The sequence below is a fragment of the Capricornis sumatraensis genome, chromosome 4 (genome assembly GCF_032405125.1).
Source record: "Capricornis sumatraensis isolate serow.1 chromosome 4, serow.2, whole genome shotgun sequence".
Taxonomy (NCBI): domain Eukaryota; kingdom Metazoa; phylum Chordata; class Mammalia; order Artiodactyla; family Bovidae; genus Capricornis; species Capricornis sumatraensis.
Window position 1 is genome coordinate 3,493,297 of NC_091072.1, and position 17,452 is coordinate 3,510,748.

General features: G+C 48.1%; 2 protein-coding genes across 4 annotated transcripts in view; one reads left to right on the forward strand and one right to left on the reverse strand.

The window, feature by feature from the left end:
• Positions 1-437, forward strand: part of LOC138077900 (ubiquitin-conjugating enzyme E2 E1) — a 67,254-nt gene extending 66,817 nt beyond the window's left edge. The window contains exon 6 of the mRNA XM_068970274.1: positions 307-437. Coding sequence (XP_068826375.1) covers positions 307-404 — 98 coding nt within the window. The 3' untranslated portion in view covers positions 405-437. The remainder of the gene's footprint in view (positions 1-306) is intronic.
• A 5,404-nt stretch (positions 438-5,841) lies between these two features.
• NKIRAS1 (NFKB inhibitor interacting Ras like 1) lies at positions 5,842-17,178 on the reverse strand. Of its 3 annotated transcripts, none has more exons than XM_068970275.1 (3): positions 17,072-17,178; positions 11,224-11,465; positions 5,842-6,282 (listed from the first exon to the last, which is right to left on the reverse strand). In XM_068970275.1, the coding sequence occupies exons 1-3, from the start codon at positions 17,163-17,165 to the stop codon at positions 6,040-6,042; spliced, it is 579 nt and encodes a 192-aa protein (XP_068826376.1). In that variant the 5' UTR covers positions 17,166-17,178; the 3' UTR covers positions 5,842-6,039. The 3 variants fall into 3 exon arrangements, with proteins under 3 accessions (XP_068826376.1, XP_068826377.1, XP_068826378.1); XM_068970276.1 differs by having other exon boundaries at positions 5,842-6,285; positions 11,395-11,465; positions 17,072-17,165; XM_068970277.1 differs by lacking the exon at positions 5,842-6,282 and adding an exon at positions 8,144-8,359.
• Positions 17,179-17,452: the final 274 nt, after the last annotated feature.

A 17,452-nucleotide genomic window follows, 5' to 3' on the forward strand; every position in this document is an offset into this window, starting at 1 on the left:
CTCGAGGGCCTCACTGTGCTCAGTGTCAAGAGTGGGTGCCACTGAGCACAGGGTGGTCCTGTGCACGGAGCTGGGTGTTGGCAGTGGTCAGGGCCTCGAGCCTCCCGGACCCTGCCGAACCCTGCCACGGAGGGGCAAACCCTGCAGTGGGGGGAGGGGCGAGTCTGGAAGGAAAGGCATCCGGAATGGTGGAGGGGCTTGGTGACAGCCACCTGTCCACATTCTCCCAGGCTGCCACTGACCTACCGGCTAAGATGGAAACGTCCTTTTCCTTCCCTCAGAGTAACATGCGGTCTTCTCTTCCAGCCGACCCCTTGGTGGGAAGTATCGCCACTCAGTATATGACCAACAGGGCAGAGCACGACAGGATGGCCAGACAGTGGACCAAGAGATATGCCACGTAAACTGGGCTCCACAGTCCTTCACAGCATTTGTCTGTCACAGAGAGAGCTGCTTATGATTTTGAAGGGGTGGGGGAGGGTGGGAGTTGGTAAAGAGTAGGGTATTTCTATAACAGATCTTATTCAGTCTTATTCCCTAAGATTTTGTTGTAACTTAAGGTGTCTTGCTGCAGTAGACAGAATTGGTAATAGCAACTTCTAAAACCTGTTGTTAGTTCTGCGATGTTAGCTGAGGTGCAGCACAGAGAAGACTAGGCATTTGGGTTCAGTTGCTTGTAGACTGTAAGTTTAAAACAGCTTAATTTCGTACAGGTTACACATGGACATTTATGTAAAGTCCTTCCAAGACTACACACTTTTTTGTCTTGAAAAATTGGAATTTGTTTTCCCTCCTTGAAAGGGAACATTGATATTTAACAGCTTTTAGAGACTGTCATCTCATATATAAAATGGACACGTGGCTATAAGACACCAATATAGAAAATGAGTAGTTACGTATTTTATTTTATATGCCAATCTACTTTATTGTGGAGAGAGAGAGGTTTGAATCAGGACTTCTGAAAACCTGTAGTAAAATACCTTAAGCTGTTAGCTGTCCGGCGTGGAGCAGGGTTGCTCAGTGGATTGGCTCTATGTTGTGGACTACTCAAGTCTGCATTCGCTACTGTGCTAATAAACAATATTGAAACAACCACCAACACTGCTGCATTCACGACTTTCTTTTGCCTTTTTTGGTAGTTTTTCTTCTTGCTAGATCTTTACTATTAAAACAATTAAAGGTAATGCAAACTGAACACCTTGGTTTCATTTACCCAGCACCAACTGGGCTTGGTATGTTACTGTTAATTTATCCAACAGCCTTGCAGGATAAATACTGAGGTGCCTTAGAAAAGGTTAGATAATCTAAGTCATTTTCTTCCAAAGATAAGAGTTCTGCTCCATCTTTTAAAAGAATTCTCTAAATTTGTAGATGCGGTGGTAGAATTTGATTGGTGCAAAAAGAACTGTGGTTTTGCAGTGTTCTTTGCCATTTGATACTGGATACATTCTTAAATGTGGTTATGTTATATACATCATTTTAATGTGCATGTCTCAATTTACTGTTTTTTTTTGGTAATGACGTACTACTTGCTAACAAAATGATGTTCAGTTCAGTTCAGTCACTCAGTCATGTCCGACTCTTTGTGACCCCATGAATTGCAGCATGCCAGGCCTCCCTGTCCATCACCAACTCCCGGAGTTCACTCAGACTCATGCCCATCGAGTCAGTGATGCCATCCAGCCATCTCATCCTCGGTCGTCCCCTTCTCTTCCTGCCCCCAAATCCCTCCCAGCATCAGAGTCTTTTCCAATGAGTCAACTCTTCGCATGAGGTGGCCAAAGTACTGGAGTTTCAGCTTCAGCATCATTCCTTCCAAAGAAATCCCTGGGCTGATCTCCTTCAGAAAGGACTGGTTGGATCTCCTTGCAGTCCAAGGGACTCTCAAGAGTCTTCTCCAACACCACAGTTCAAAAGCATCAATTCTTCGGCGCTCAGCCTTCTTCACAGTCCAACTCTCACATCCATACATGACCACTGGGAAAACCATAGCCTTGACTAGATGGACCTTAGTCGGCAAAGTAATGTCTCTGCTTTTGAATATGCTGTCTAGGTTGGTCACAACTTTTCTTCCAAGGAGTAAGCGTCTTTTAATTTCATGGCTGCAGTCACCATCTGCAGTGATTTTGGAGCCCAGAAAAATAAAGTCTGACACTGTTTCCACTGTTTCCCCATCTATTTCCCATGAAGTGATGGGACCAGATGCCATGATCTTCGTTTTCTGAATGTTGAGCTTTAGGCCAACTTTTCATTCTCCTCTTTTCACTTTCATCAGGAGGCTTTTTAGCTCCTCTTCACTTTCTGCCATAAGGGTGATGTCATCTGCATATCTGAGGTTATTGATATTTCTCCCGGCAGTCTTGATTCCAGCTTGTGTTTCTTCCAGTCCAGCGTTTCTCATGATGTACTCTGCATAGAAGTTAAATAAGCAGGGTGACAATATACAGCCTTGACGTACTCCTTTTCCTATTTAGAACCAGTCTGTTGTTCCATGTCCAGTTCTAACTGTTGCTTCCTGACCTGCATACAGGTTTCTCAAGAGGCAGGTCAGGTGGTCTGGTATTCCCATCTCTCTCAGAATTTTCCACAGTTTATTGTGATCCACACAGTCAAAGGCTTTGGCATAGTCAATAAAGCAGAAATACATGTTTCTCTGGAACTCTCTTGCTTTTTCCATGATCCAGTGGATGTTGGCAATTTGATCTCTGGTTCCTCTGCCTTATCTAAAACCAGCTTGAACATCAGGAAGTTCACAAAATCATGTTAGACAAAAAATAAAATCATTTTTCTTACTCGATTTCAAAATGGGTTGTAAGCAGCAGAGATAACTTGCAACATCAACGACACACTTGGCCCAGGAACTGCTAACACACAGCGCAGGGGCCGATCAAGAAGTCTTGCAAAGGAGACTAGGGCCTTGAAGACGACGAGCATGGTGGGCGGCCGGCGGGGGCTGACCACGACCAACTGGGAGGATTGCCAAGGCTGATGCTCTCACAGCTGCACAAGAAATTGCCGGAGAACTCAACATCAGCCTTTCTGTGGTGATTCGGCACTTGAAACAAACTGGAAAGGTGAAAAGGCTCTGTAAGTGGGTGCCTTGTTAGCTGACTGCAAACAAAAACTAACCATCCTCAATCCCGTGCAACAGTGACGTGCAGGAAAAGTGGATTTTACGTAACAGCAGGCGATGACCAGCTCAGTGGTCGGACGGAGAGGCTGCAAAGCACTTCCAGAGCCACGCTTGCACCAAAGAAGGTCCTGGTCACTGCTCGGTGGTCTCCTGCCGGCCTGGTCACTACAGCTTTCTGAATCCTGGTGAAACCATTCCATCTGAGAAATGCACTCAGCAAATCGGTGAGATGCACTGAAAGCCGCAATGCCTGCAGCTGGCATTGGTCCTCAGAGAGGGCCCGATTCTCTCCATCCAACTCTTACCGCGCGTAGAACAAATTGGCCCACACTCTTGCCTCTTCCACCATATTCACCTGAACTCTCGCCAACCGACTACCACTTTAAGCATCTCGACAACTTTTTGCAGGGAAAACTCTTTCACAACCAGCAGGAGGCAGAAAATGCTTTCCCAGAGTTCACAGAATCCCGAAGCACAGATTTTTAGGCTCTGGGGAATAAAGTTATTTTTTGTTGGCAAAATTGTGTTGATTGTACTGGTTCCTGTTTTGATTAATAAAGATGTGTTTGAGCCTAGTTATAATGATTTAAAATTCAGGGTCCAGAACCACAGTCACACTGGCACCGACCTTACCCAAGGTATTGGACACAATTCCCTGTGCTAGAGAGCAGGTCCTCGTTGGTCCCTGTTTTATAGGCAGGAGTATCTGTTCACCCTAAACTTTTAATTTCTCCCTGCCCACCTTTCCCCTCTGGCAACCATGGTTTGTTTTCTGAGTCTGAGAGTCTGTGAGGCTGAGGGTCTGTTTCTGTTTTGTGAGTAAGTTCGTCTGTGTCGTGTTGAGACTTCACATGCTGGTCTCTGACTTACTCCACTTAGCGTGATAATCATCGATAGCTCCCTTTTTCTCTCTGTGTGGTCTTTGCTGACATCGGCATTTCTGAAGAGCCTAGATCTGGGTTTTTTTGTAGCTTTTCTCTTGATGTGAGTCTGTCTCACGTTGCCTTGTGACTTGATTCAGGTTGTGTACCTTTGGCAGGAATACCCTGAGGTGATGCTGTCCTCAAGGCACCGTGTCAGTTTGTCCCCTTACTGACAGCATCCACTTTTTTGATATTCATTTGCTCTGGATCTTTAGTTGTTCCACGTGGGAGCTAGTTCCCCGACCAGGGATCAAACCCAGATCCCCCCTGTATCAGGAGCAGAGTCTTAGCCACTGGGCCACCTGGGACGCCCCTCCCCTCTTTAGTCTAGGGAAAATATAAAGCCATATATATATATATAATGATTTAAGATAGTCACTGCCCTCAAAGAGCTCATTGTTTTGTTGGGGTGACAAGTCCAAATTCCATTTGCATCAACCCAGCATTGCCACGTGAGAAGTGGCTCTCGCGGAGAAGCAACTACCGCCAGGGTAGGAGGAGCTGTAGGGGCCAGGGGGGAGGTTCGCATCCATTCACCGCCTGTTCAGAAAGAACCCAGTCCTGCTGCGCACTAAGAGAGCCAGGCTGAGTTCAGCAGAGGAGCAAACTGCAGGACGGTTATTTGTGGGTCTCTCTGCCACACTGTGGCACGAGGGATCTTAGTTCCCGAACTTGAACCTTGCCCCCTGCATGGGGGAGCATGGAGTCTTAACCACTGGACCACCAGGGAAAGCCCCCACCCCCATATATTCCTTATAAATACTGTGTGCTGTGCTTAGTCACTCAGTTTGATTCTCTGTGACCTATGAGCTGTATCCCACCAGGCTCCTCTGTCTGTGGGATTCTCCAGGCAAGAATAATACTGCAGTGGGTATCCTTTCCAGTCTCCAGGGGATCTTTCCGATCCAGGGATTGAACCCAGGTCTCCCACATTACAGGTGGATTCTTTACCATCTCAGCTTTAAATAATTGTAAAAGTATTTATCTGTGTTTGGAAAAAAAAAAAAACACAAAACTACAGGTTCAACACTCAGTAACTACGAGAGAAGGCAGGGAATGATTTAACCATCTGAGTGATAGTTCTTTAACCAAAGAAAGGTGATGAGAAATATTAATTATAAATTGGCCAGTGCTGCCAGCATGGAAGTTTTGTATCTTATATGCCATAGTTCTTGCCTTGCAGTCACTTAACAGCCAACTGAGTTTAAATTCACAGAAGTTCATCATCTTAAAAAGTATTCAAGATAACTACTGTTTACTAGACCTTTTAAATTACTATTTTGTTGTTGTTGGGCCACTTATCTCACATTTAAAACCAATAGTTAACTGCTTTCGTGGTTGAAATGACTGACTGGCTTGCTGCTTACTTTCCAAGTAGTTAGGTAACTTTGACTTGTTCACAGTGGAAGCTTTACTAGTGTTTAGCAGCTTCCTAAAGAAGGAAGAACCAGTTTGAATGTATTTACACCACCTACTCAATTCATGCTAAACATAATCTCAACAAAGTTAAATCATACACTTTGTTCTGTTTAGCAAGATCTCCACCAGATGAAGTTTAGCTTAACTCAGTACTCCAGTTGTTTACTGTTTGCGATCCAATCTGGACACACGTGAGGTGTCATTTTAGAACCCTAGACATGAGACGAGTAGAAGTCTGCATAAAGTGACACAGGATGACCGCTTCTGAGAAAGGTTAAAGGTGAGCAGAGCTCCTCAGGTCACCTGCATACAGCCGAGCTTTATTCAAGTGCAGTGTGATGTAAACAGCACAGGTGCGCGATTCAGGGACAAGTTTCAAACAAGGAGGGTGCAAATGCATGATTTCAAATCAGGCAATACAACCTGGCCCGAGTAACTTGATGATAACTGAAAGTGCGTCAGAGGTTTCCTAGGAACCAAGGCAGACGCAAACGGCCTGGCTGGAACATGTTCACAGACACCTAGAGACAGTCCCGACTGAAGGACGCTGGCGCGCCTCAAGTTCTAGTTCTCCGAGCTCGAGTTGCCTTTGTTCTTCCTGCCGGGCAGAGGGAAGCTGGATTTGCTCTGGGGCTGCGAGAGCTTGCTGGCCAGCAGGGTGAAGGGCTCGATGAGGGTCTTGCGGTCGGTGACCGTCACCTCCCACAGGCGCACCTTCTCGCTCCTGGCCCACTGCTGGGCCACCTCGGCGTCCACCTGTCTCTGCTCCGAAAGGTCGATTTTGTTCCCTAGAACAACGATCGCCACCTGGAGGAGGGACAGAGGGAAAGGTCACACACTGCAGCGTCAGCTCCTAGACCAAACGGAGAAGGAAGACTGTACTGTGTAACAAACCGCTTTATCCGAGCTGCTTCTCAGACGTGACCTGCGTGGTAAGACGGCAGGGCAGCACCTCACTGCTTCCTTTGTGCATTTTGTTAAAAACAGGAATGCTCAACCGGCTGCTGTGAGATGCTGTAACCTGTGAAATACCTGGGGTGTGAATGGAAGGGAGACTGGGGAAATTGCTGCCTGGGGTACAGGTAACAGTCTGAAGCGTGCCTGCGTTTCACTTTAGCCCTTACCTGCTGTCTGGGAAATGGGTGAGATGTCCTTGAAAACACAACAGGGCGCGTGGAGCCAGGAGAGGTCTGCACCCGGGGGAGCTGACTCTCCACTCACGTTCAAATCCCAGCAAAGCGCCTGAGGCAGGCACTGAAGTACCTGCTGAGCGCGTGCCCCAACGGGAACACTGCGTTAAAGGCAGGGCCAGCGAGCCTTCTCTCAGTGGAACACTCGCCACGCTGGGCACACTCGGCCGACGCAGGCAGCAGTCACAGGGCAGCCAAAGCCGCGGGGAGGAAACGGCATCCGGGTGTTGAGAGGCCCGCCAAGCTGACTCAAGCCGGAGGTGGGGAGGCGGCGGGGGCACAGCGCGGAGCCCCGGGCCGCCCCGCCGTCAGAGGCGCTCTGGCCGGCCTGTGACGCCTGCTTCTCAGCAGGAGCCGCCCGCCCGGCCGCTGCTACCCCCGCCCAGCTTCACCTGCGCCTGTCCTTGTCGCCCGCTCTTCCCGACTGCAGAGGCGGCGCGCTTTGCCCGCAGACGCCCCCGCGGCCGGCGTCTGCACAGAGGCCTCCCCTGCGGCCAGTGGGACAGGCCCTGCCCTGCGGTGCCGGCGGGCGGCGGCGGGGAGGGGGTCCCCTCGGCTGCGCGCCGCCCCTGCCCCGTCCCCGCCGCTCAGCGGCCCCTGGTCACCCCACGCGCCCCCCGGCGGGATGCCTTCAGCCGGGCGGATGACCCGTCGGCACGCTTCAGAAGCCAGAAGCAACGAGAAGGGAACTTCCGTGTACTTCCACCACCGCACCTAACAGCCCTCCGCATCCTCGAAGCCCACGTGCACCCTCTGGATCAGGTGTCGCTCCACCAACCGTCCCCTCGCTGCTGCACCTCTCCACTGCGCCATCCCGCACACAACTGTCTCACCTGAGAAACCCTCCCAACATCCTTCTCCAGCCCCCGTCTCCCTCTGCGCTGTGTGCCAAGTCGTTTCAGTCCTGACTCTCCGCGACCCCACGGACGGTAGCCCGCCAGGCTCCTCTCCATGGGGTTCTCCAGGCAAGAATGCTGCAGTGGGGTGCCATGTCCTTCTCCAGGGGATCTTCCCCACCCAGGGATCGAACCCGGGTCTCCTGCACTGGCAGGCGGGTTCTTGACCAGGTTCTTGCGCCCCTGGGAAGCCTTGCCCGGTCTATGGGACAGGACACTTCCCTCTGACTCCAGGCTCTTGAAGAGCTGTTTGCTGTGCTCAGCTCCCTCACAGCCGGTCCAGCAGACTTTGAAGTGCTCCGCGTTTAAACACTACTTGACTTTGTTGATCTGCCTTCAGCATCTAACAGAGCCTGGTCACCCCCTCCTTTTTAAAGCGCCGACTTCACTTGCCTTCCGGTCTCTGCCCTCATCCCTTGTCTTGCTCCAGCTTCAGAGGCCACTTCCTGTGCAGACTCCGCCGCGGCCTCAGTGCTAACCACTAAAGGTCAGTGTGCTTGAGAGCGAGCTATGGGACTAAACGCGGCTTCGCACCTTGTCCCCCACGGTCAGAGTCAGCATAGAGCGGTCAGTTTAAAACTAAGTCAAAAGGAAGTTCAACTTCCTTCACATGAAGGAGAAACGAAGCTACAAAAACACCCTTCACCTAGAAGAGTCACGAAATCCAGACATTTAGGCACAGGGTTCTCAAGGCTGCACAACGGGCGCTTCCACTGTCTTCCTATAGAGGGCAACTCCGCACCGTCTTTACCCTCGACTCAAGGTCCTAACTTGTGCTGGTGGGTCTTCAACTATCTGCTAAAATGTATGTACAAAATAATAAAAGTCTAAGATTATTCACTGTAGCATGGTTCATAATAGCACATGACACGAGATAACCCGTGTCCATCCACCGGATGCTAATTACATATGATACATCTATAGTCACACAATGAATACGAGGCAAGCTTAAAAAAAAAAAAAGGAATCCTGAGTACTCCTAGGGAAAGGACTCCAAGATGTATTACATGAAAAATGCAAGGTGTAGAACAATAAGCCACCTCAGGCATAACAGAAGAATAAGAAAAAAATATGTGCATTTCTATTTGCTTGTATTTATATGAAGAAACTGCAAGGGTGCCCCTCGACTAGGAAGGTGGGAAAATATTTAAAAAACACACTTGGGTACCAGAAATGGATGGCTGAGGACAGGTGGGAACCAGAGTTCACTGGAGTCCTTTTGATGTACACTTTTTATTTATGAACCATGCGCAAACATTCATTTTCTTAAAAACAAACATGAAAATAAGTCATCTAACCCAGGCTACACCCTGCCCTCCCTTTGCCGCCACCCTCCCCTCCCGCCTGAGCGCCAGCACCCCCCATCCCCGCCTCCCGGAGCAGCCCCTCCGGAGGCCGGCCTGGCGCCCCTCACGTCCCGGATCTCAGCGAGCAGTCCCCGCAGGGAGGCCTTCCCGGTGGCCGCCCGCCTCCCGCCAGCAGCTCTGCGGGAGCAGGGACTTTCATTGTCTCCTGTGTCCCCAGCCCCTCACCAGAACAGTGCCGCCCACAGCCCGGGAAACTGTCCAAGCTCGTCTACACGGAGCTACCACCTCGCCCAGGCAGAAGGGCTGTCACTAAGAAGTCTGTAGACGGGCTTCCCTGGCGGCTCGGCGGTACCGTCCGCCTGCCACGCAGGAGACACGCGACCCAGGCAAATCCCACCCGCCCCAGAGCAGCTACGCCCGCGCGCCCCAGAGCCGGCTCCGCAGGAGGAGAAGCGCAGTGAGGAGGCCGCGCGCCGCAACTGCAGAGCGGCTCGGCTCGCTGCGACTACAGCAACCTGGGCAGCAGCAAGGCCCAGCACCGGCAGGAATAAATGATTAAAAAAAGAACAAAGTAATGCCATCCGTAGCAACATGGATGCACCTAGAGATTGTCATAACTGCAGTCTGAAGAAGACAAATACCACAGGAAATCACTTATATGTGGAATCTAAAATATGACACGGCTGACCTGACACAGAAGGAGACTCGGAGAACAGACCTGCAGCGGCCAGTGGAGACGGCGGGGCGCGGGGGCGGGGTCAGATCGGAGAAACGGTCCCGCCGCACGGCAGTTTGTGACACACTACAGTCCCACCTATGTCAGCATCCTTGAAATGACAAGGTTACAGCAATGGAGAACAGGTGAGCCAGCGACTGAGGAGGAGGGCTGGGCAGGGGACGCGTGTGGGCACAAGAGGTCCTGCCGCTGCTGCCAAGTCGCTTCAGTCGTCTCCGACTGTGCGACCCCAGAGACGGCAGCCCACCAGGCTCCCCCGTCCCTGGGATTCTCCAGGCAAGAACACTGGAGTGGGTTGCCATGTCCTTCTCCAATGCATGAAAGTGAAAAGGGAAAGTGAAGTTGCTCAGGCGTGTCCGACCCTCAGTGTCCCCATGAACTGCAGCCCACCAGGCTCCTCCGTCCATGGGACTTTCCAGGCAAGAGCACTGGAGTGGGGTGCCATCGCCTTCTCCAGTGCCTGCACACATGGTAAGTCGCGTCCGTCCTGTCCGACTCTGCGACCCCGCAGACGGCAGCCCACCAGGCTCCTCTGTCCCTGGGATTCTCTAGGCAAGAGCACTGGAGTGGGTTGCCATCTCCTTCTCCTGAGGGACCCCTGCAGTGCTGGGAAGGCCCCCAGCTGTGTCAGCATCAGGGTCTCGGCTGTGTCATCTACGATGCTGCTGCTGGCGTTTAGTCACTAAGTCGTTTCTGACTTTGACCCCGTTATTTGCAGCCCACCAGGCTCTCCACGGAATTCTGTAGGCGAGAATACTGGAGTGGGTTACCGTTTCCTTCTTCAGGGGATCTTCCCGACTCAGGGATCAAACCTGTGTCTCCTGCCATTTCAGGCAGATTCTTGACCACTGAGCCAGCAGGAAGCCCTGTTCTACAATAGTTTTGCAGGGTGTTACCAGCACTGGGGGAAACTGGTGAGAGGTCTCTGCTGTTTCTTAAAATTGCATGTGAATCAATAATCATCTCAAAATTAAAAGTCTGACATGCAAAAATATGTAAAAATTAGGTTAAGACCATCCAGTGGTGTTAACAGGTTCATGACATGGTTCCCTAAGCACTGAAAAGGTGGTCTTGACCGGGAGAAAGCCTGCAACAAGAGAGCTCCAGGACCATCCCACTGAAGAAGTGTGCAGAAAGCAGGCCCCTGGCACGGCCCTGGGGTACAGGGACAGAGGAACGGACACGGGCCAGATCACCAAGGGCTCCACAGACCATAGGAAGAGCTTATTTTCAAGTGGTACGTCAATAGAACCCAGTAATTATTCATTTTTTCCATTTCTTTCCTTTTTTTTTCAAGGCTGAAGACAATCCTATTTATCCAAGGAAACAATAAAAAGCCCTAGGAAACAGTGGTTCCAAATGATGTGAAATGAACTATGTATGTGAGACATGGAGTCATTAAAGTTCAATTTTACATGGAAACAAGCAAAGGCAGAGCCAAGTGCTGGTCCTGGTTGAACCCAGTCAGTCCTGTATTTCCTGGGCTAAGAAAAAGTCATGACGATTACAGGTATTATGAATACAACTGAATGCTTTTAAAACATTTTAATTGCCCAGAAGTCCATGCTACAATTTAAACAGAATTCACAGTTCCTTTTTTTTTTAACAGCCCCACTTACCTCTTTTTTATCTTTGAACTTATCAATTTCCTTCTTCAGAAGCTCCACTCTTTGAAAGGATTCAAGGTTATTCACACTGTACACAAGAACAAAGCCATCTGCAAATGAGAAATAGTGCTTCGGCAGCTCCACGCCTTCCTGCAGGCCTCGGGTGTCGTACAGGTGCAGCTGCTCCTTGACGCCCCGGTCCGTTTCCACCGACGCCATGTACACGTCCTCCAGCGTCTCGCAGTCCCCCAGTCCTGGGCAAGAGGCCAGTCATTCTCTTTTAAGCCTTTCCTGCACCTGTTACCACACTGCCTCTGCTTTTTGGCTGCCTGGCGCACAGGATCTCAGCTCCCTGGCCAGGGACTGAACTCGCAGCCCCTGCACCAGAAGGCGGAGTCGCAACCGCCGGACCACCAGGGAAGTCCCCGGAAATTACTTTTATATACACCAATATGAAATCGCTGCGTTAGTCATCTGAAATGAAGAATGGTGTCTCAACTTTACCTCCATTTTTAAAAAAAGCTATTAGTTTTTGGACAGCTCTACCAATTTTTGAGTATTTTGTTGTTGTGTACAAGTTGGCTTTCTAGGTTCCTTATTTACTATACCAAAGAATCATATTTCCACTTACTAACTTATTTAAAATGAAAAGTAGTTAAGATTCTTTTTTCCATATAGGAATATTTAGGAATAAAAGATAAAAAGATATATATATCTATAAAATACATATTTCTATATAGGAATAAAAGATAAAAATTTGGCAATGAGGTTTACTATTACTTGTTTTTAAAAAGTAACTTACAAGAGGCAGAGAACTTAACATCTAAAATGGTAATTAAAGTCTGGTTTTTAAAGTAGTTTCAACAGCTAAGTGGCCCTGTTTCCTTCATCAGAGTCAAGGACAGGACTTGGGTAATCTTGATTTTTCTCTGCACAACTTCCACTATTTCCAGGGTCTGTTTAAAGGACTCAAAACTGTGCATGCCCAGTCTGCGTCTAAGCACCAGGCCTTAGTTCCCAAGCACCTACTGTGCACTTTTGTGTGACGTCTTCCATGTCCTTCACACTAACAAAGACTTGTCGCCCTTCCGCCCACACCTGTCCCCCCCCCCGCTGTGTCCAGTGATTGCCATCCATCTGTTCAGCGCCAAGCATTCTCTCTCAATGAAGCAAGTAGGGGTGAAAGTTAGTCACTCGGTCGTGTCCGACTCTGTGTGACCCCATGGGCTGTAGCCCACCAGGCTGCTCTGTCCGTGGGATTCTCCAGGCAAGAATTCTGGAGTGGGCTGCCATTTCCTCCTCCAGCGGATCTTCCCAGCCCAGGGATCAAACCCAGGTCTCCCGCATTGCAGGCAGACTCTTTACCGACTGGGCCTCCAGGGGAGCCTGGTGCACACGGATGGAAGTATGGGTGAATATGCTCCCAAACCAGCCCCTTGACTGCTACGGTCTCTGCTCAGCCCACCGCCTGCTCCCACTCCCCTGCCTTGTGCCCTTCTCCTGAACCACTACCAACAGCTCATCCTCTCCAGACTCTGCTGAAATGTCAGCTCTGTAGGTTTTCTTTGGATTATCCTCTATTCTCCATCCTGCGCTTCCTGTGTCTTGCACAGGTAAGACCATTTCACCCGTCCATCTTTTCATACCTGTCCCCTCAGAAAGTGGAGGGCAAACTCCTCCAGAGCCAGGACTGTGGCTAATCTCTCTCTATAGTTCTGAGGACCAACAAATCGACTTACGGACGTAGAAAGTCCTCAGAGATCATCTGAGTGGAATGAATGAGTGAGTGAGTGAGCTCACGCCTGGCGCCCCAATTTCAACCCCCCTGCTCCCGGGAATGATCAGCCTTGAAACAGGCATCTTACTCTGCTCCATCCGTGTGTGTTTTGTCTCTGCAACTCGTGCGTAACTTCCTTGAGAGAAACACCCATTCGGTGTACATGGCAAGTATTCAACAAAGGTTTGCTGACAAGGAGGTTAAGATGAGAAGATGAACACTCTGAATTTCCATGACTAGTGTGACAGGAAGTCCATGAAGACACAAATTTGGCAGGGCTTTGATTACAAAAAAAATTTTAAAACAAAAACTACCAAGACTTTGGTCACGGTGGATGTTTTCTCCACCAAAAGCCAGTCTGGTTCCCTTCCTCCCATTAAGCTTAGACCTTTTGAGATTTTCTCATCCTATAAACCGTGTGAAGTCAGACTCCTCGCCAGCTCTCCGGATCGCCTCTCCCACTCCCACTCCACGCTGCCCCGTCCCAGCGGGAGACCAAGCTGCACTCCTGGAAAGGACAGAATAGAGGCTGCTAGGGTGGCAAACAGAGGGCAGAGTGGAAACAGGCAAGCCAGTAGCCTGCTCCCAACTTGGGGCCAGCTCTTCACCCTCTAGGCAGAGGAATCTGGGGAATCTGACCACTGAAAAAGTTGAAAATCCTAAATATGCTAACCTCTCAGGTTAGCTATTAATGACAAACGCCCCACCCAGGTCACCTTATAATGAAGCAAAGTCACGAATCCTACCCACGGGCTCAGAGCTTTAAATTAGCTTTTCAGTTCGCCATTGTTAATTACTAAGCAGACAACCAAGGGTTACCAGACCACTGAGAAAGAGACCAAAAAGCAAGAAAGAGCGCCTGGAAAGAAAGAGACTATGCAAAGAGGAGAAAACAAACCAAAAACTACCAAATATTACACTTAGAGAGTGCATTCATGAAATAAGAACAGGATACTAAGAAATGAAAACTGAATATAAGGGCTAAAAAATAAAAGTGAGGAAAATTCCCATAAAGTAGAACCAAACACTGAGAGACAGAAAACAGGAGAGGAGAAATTTTAAACATCAGCGGGTTTGTCCAGAAGATCCAGCATCCAAAAAAGAGTTCTGGGACTTCCATGGAGGTCCCGTGGCTTAAGACTCAGCGCTTGCAACGCAGGGGGTGAGGGTTCGATCCCTGGTCAGGAACTAAGACCCCACATGCCATGCGGTGTGGCCAAAGCATTTAAAAAACAGCATGTAATCACAGGAAGACGTTAGATTCGGAAAACCACCTCAGCATGTGTGCGCTCAGTCGTGTGCAACTCTGCGACCCCATGGACTGAAGCCCTCGGGGCGCCTCTGTCCATGGGATTCTCCAGACCAGAGCACTGGGGTGCGTTGCCATTTCCTTCTCCAGGGGATCTTCCCAACCCGGGGATCAAAGCCTCGTCTCCAGCATAGAGAATCACAGGGACAGGAGTAAACAGTTTGGATGCCCCAGGGTTACAACTGTGCCCAGGCATAGAGGGCTGTCTGAGGCTGTCATCGCCCAAGGCCCCATTTCATCATGAAACATTTTTCACCCAAAGAAAGGACTGGAAGATATGCTCCAGCAGATGAAGGGTGTAAACAAAAGATAACAAAAGGTCTAGAAACAGGAACTGAAACCCAGAGAGAAGAAGCCAAGAGAAGTCCTGCGGTGATAGCTGTGCAATAGGCCCAGAGGACGCCGGGTCCCAGAAGGTCTCAGCAAAAGTGTGCGTGTGTGTGCGCGTGTGGTGGGGAGTTATCTGATACAGCAGACCTCACAGAAAACAGAAACATCTGGACACACATAAGAATTAGGGAAAGGTATAAACAAAACTGAAGAAATGACCGACAGGGCAGACGTCAGCCTCCATAAACAGAGAAAGAGGGGAAGGAGAAACGGGCATGACACTGCTCAGCTGAGAACACCCACAGCTGCCAGCAGCTCCAAGTGGGGTCTGCCAGAGATCCCTCGAGGCCTCCTTCCAGGGAACCCACACAGGCCAAGGGTCAGACACGAGTGAGCAACCAAACACAACAACACGGGCAAAACCTCTTTCAGAACAATACTAAGGCGTTCACCTTTTGCACTATGTTGACATTTGCTGATGATGCAAAAGTAATGGTGGGTAAAACCAGTGTTGGCTTAGTACAAATTCAGGCAGGGGCACCAACAGTGTTAATGGCTGAATTCCCCACCACCTCCTACTGCAGTTTAAGAAGAAAAAGTCAATTTCATTTAAGAATATCCTTGATAAAGCAGGAAAAATTACCAAATTTATTAAATCCCAATCTTTGAGTATGTATCTTTATCTTTTCAATATTCTATGTGATTAATGGGAAGTCTGCATTAAGTATTTCACTTAATCAATAATTGTGACTGGAGGAAAAGTTCTTGTGTCTGAGTTGCAAGCTGAACTAGGCTTTTTTTTTTAAAGAAATGACACACAAAAAGCCATGGGTTTTTTGGGTATCTGACAGACATTTTCTCAAAGATGAATAAACAGAGTCTATCGTTCCAAGGAAAATAACTGACAGTATGTGTGGTTAATGATAAAATTTGTGAGCTTTCAAGCAAAAAGGAGAATTCTATCCATTGGCATAAACTTGATAGCCTCCCAACAGCAATGACATTGGTGATGACATTAACAAATGTTATTCGGAAAATCAGTATTTTCCAAATGACCCATTCATGATAAAAAAACATGCTTGGATAAAAAACCCATTTGATGTGCAAGACAGATCAATGTGATTTTAATGTAATACAAGCTCACTGATGTGGTTTCAGGGTTCACACTGCGTAACCATCAATGACCGAGTTTTAGTGAAATACCAAAGCAAATCCTGAACTATCTGCAAAGCTATCTTTTTCAACCACATACTTGGGTGAGGCCAGATGTTCTTCATGTATTTCAACTAAAACAACACACAACAGCAGGCTGAATGCAGACACGATTGCTCATGATGATCCAGCTGCCTTCTACTAGGCTGGACATTCGATTTTCAGAAATGTAAATCAACAATCATCTTCTCACTAAATTGTTTTTGAAAATATAATTATTTTTCATAAAAATGTGTTCCCTTAGCATGTAATAAATTTATTGTTCTTACTTTAAGTAGTACATTTAAAATATTTTTCTCAGTTTTAATTTCTAATGTAATAAAAATGTCATAAGATATAGCCTACTTAAACAAAAGCTGTGGGGGTTTTGACAGGATAAAGGGATTCTTTTTTCCCCCTTGGGCATAATTTGTTTTTTTGTACAAATTAGAATATGAGGGTAAAAATTTCACAACTGTTAATGCAGCATTTATGACAGGAGCTATGGTTTTGGGGAAATCAAAAGGTTTTCGGAATTTCTGAAACAGGCATCGTAATAAAAACCGAATGTGGAGTTAACCAAAGTTGTTAAATATTATTTTGGGAAGGTAGAAGAGAATCAGAGCTCATCAAAATGGTTAATAAAAATAAGATAGAAATGTGCTCCAGGGTTCTTGCCACTGACAAACACTTCAAAGATCCATGATTCTACCTAAGAGAAGCCTCCTTTCATTCTGTCTGTGACCTCCTTAAAGCCAGAGAGGCCTCATCATAGCCTGGATCACAGGGGAAGTACGGAACATTTTTAACTCAATGAATGGGTAAATGAATGAGATAGTCCAATTCAAAAAGTAGGTCATACTGCAGCGAACAGCTGTCTCTTCCATTCTTAAAACCCGTTCAGCGGTATTGGAAAGCTGTATATGAAATGAGGATGAGAGATCAATGTATTCTGAAGTCAGTGAGTCTGTGACTGCTCTTCATGATGTAAATAATCTACTGGAAACCACAGACAACACTGTCTTGCCTGTTATAACTCCTGTTCTAACAGAGTAAGTGTGAGCACTCTTGAATGTCAACAATATAGAAACGTTTTCTCCTTGCCCCGACATCCCCCTTCCGTCTCTGTTGACTTCTCCAACCCTCCTGGTCCCTCTAGACAACACCTCACCCATCTCTAGGCCATCGCGGCCAACCAAAGATCCCAACCAGTTCCCAGAGCCTACAGAGAAACTAGAGAAAAAAAATCTTACCAATAGTATGGTTCCCATAAAGGAGCTGCTCCAAAATCGCCGTCTTCCCCACAGACAGCAAGCCACAGACCACCACCTTGCAGCCTTTCCCCATCTTCTCTTCAGAGATGTCTGTGAAGAGAAGAGAAGGTCTTTAAAAGAAAAAAGTCCTTTCCTTTTTCTATGTTTAAATGTAATTAGTAATATGTACGCAGGGGGATACTGGGTATTGCAAGTATAAAAAAGAAATAGAGAGTAAAGTTTGTTCTTCCAAACCCCATTCCCTGGTTCCCACATGCCCCTTAGAACAATCAATGCTATGGTTCCGTAAATATCCCTGCAGAGGTGACCTAGAGAAACGCGAGAATGCACGTATAGACACGCTTGTTTCAAAAAGAATAG

Bases quoted from the DNA above. Each gene is read 5' to 3' on its own strand.
- NKIRAS1 (XM_068970275.1), bottom strand. From the start codon at position 17,165: ATGGGGAAAGGCTGCAAGGTGGTGGTCTGTGGCTTGCTGTCTGTGGGG. The intron at 11,466-17,071 runs GTAAGATTTTTT...CCTCTTGCCCAG, and splicing joins TTATGGGAACCATACTATTG to GACTGGGGGACTGCGAGACG. The intron at 6,283-11,223 runs GTAAGTGGGGCT...TCCCTCCTCCAG, and splicing joins AGTTCAAAGATAAAAAAGAG to GTGGCGATCGTTGTTCTAGG.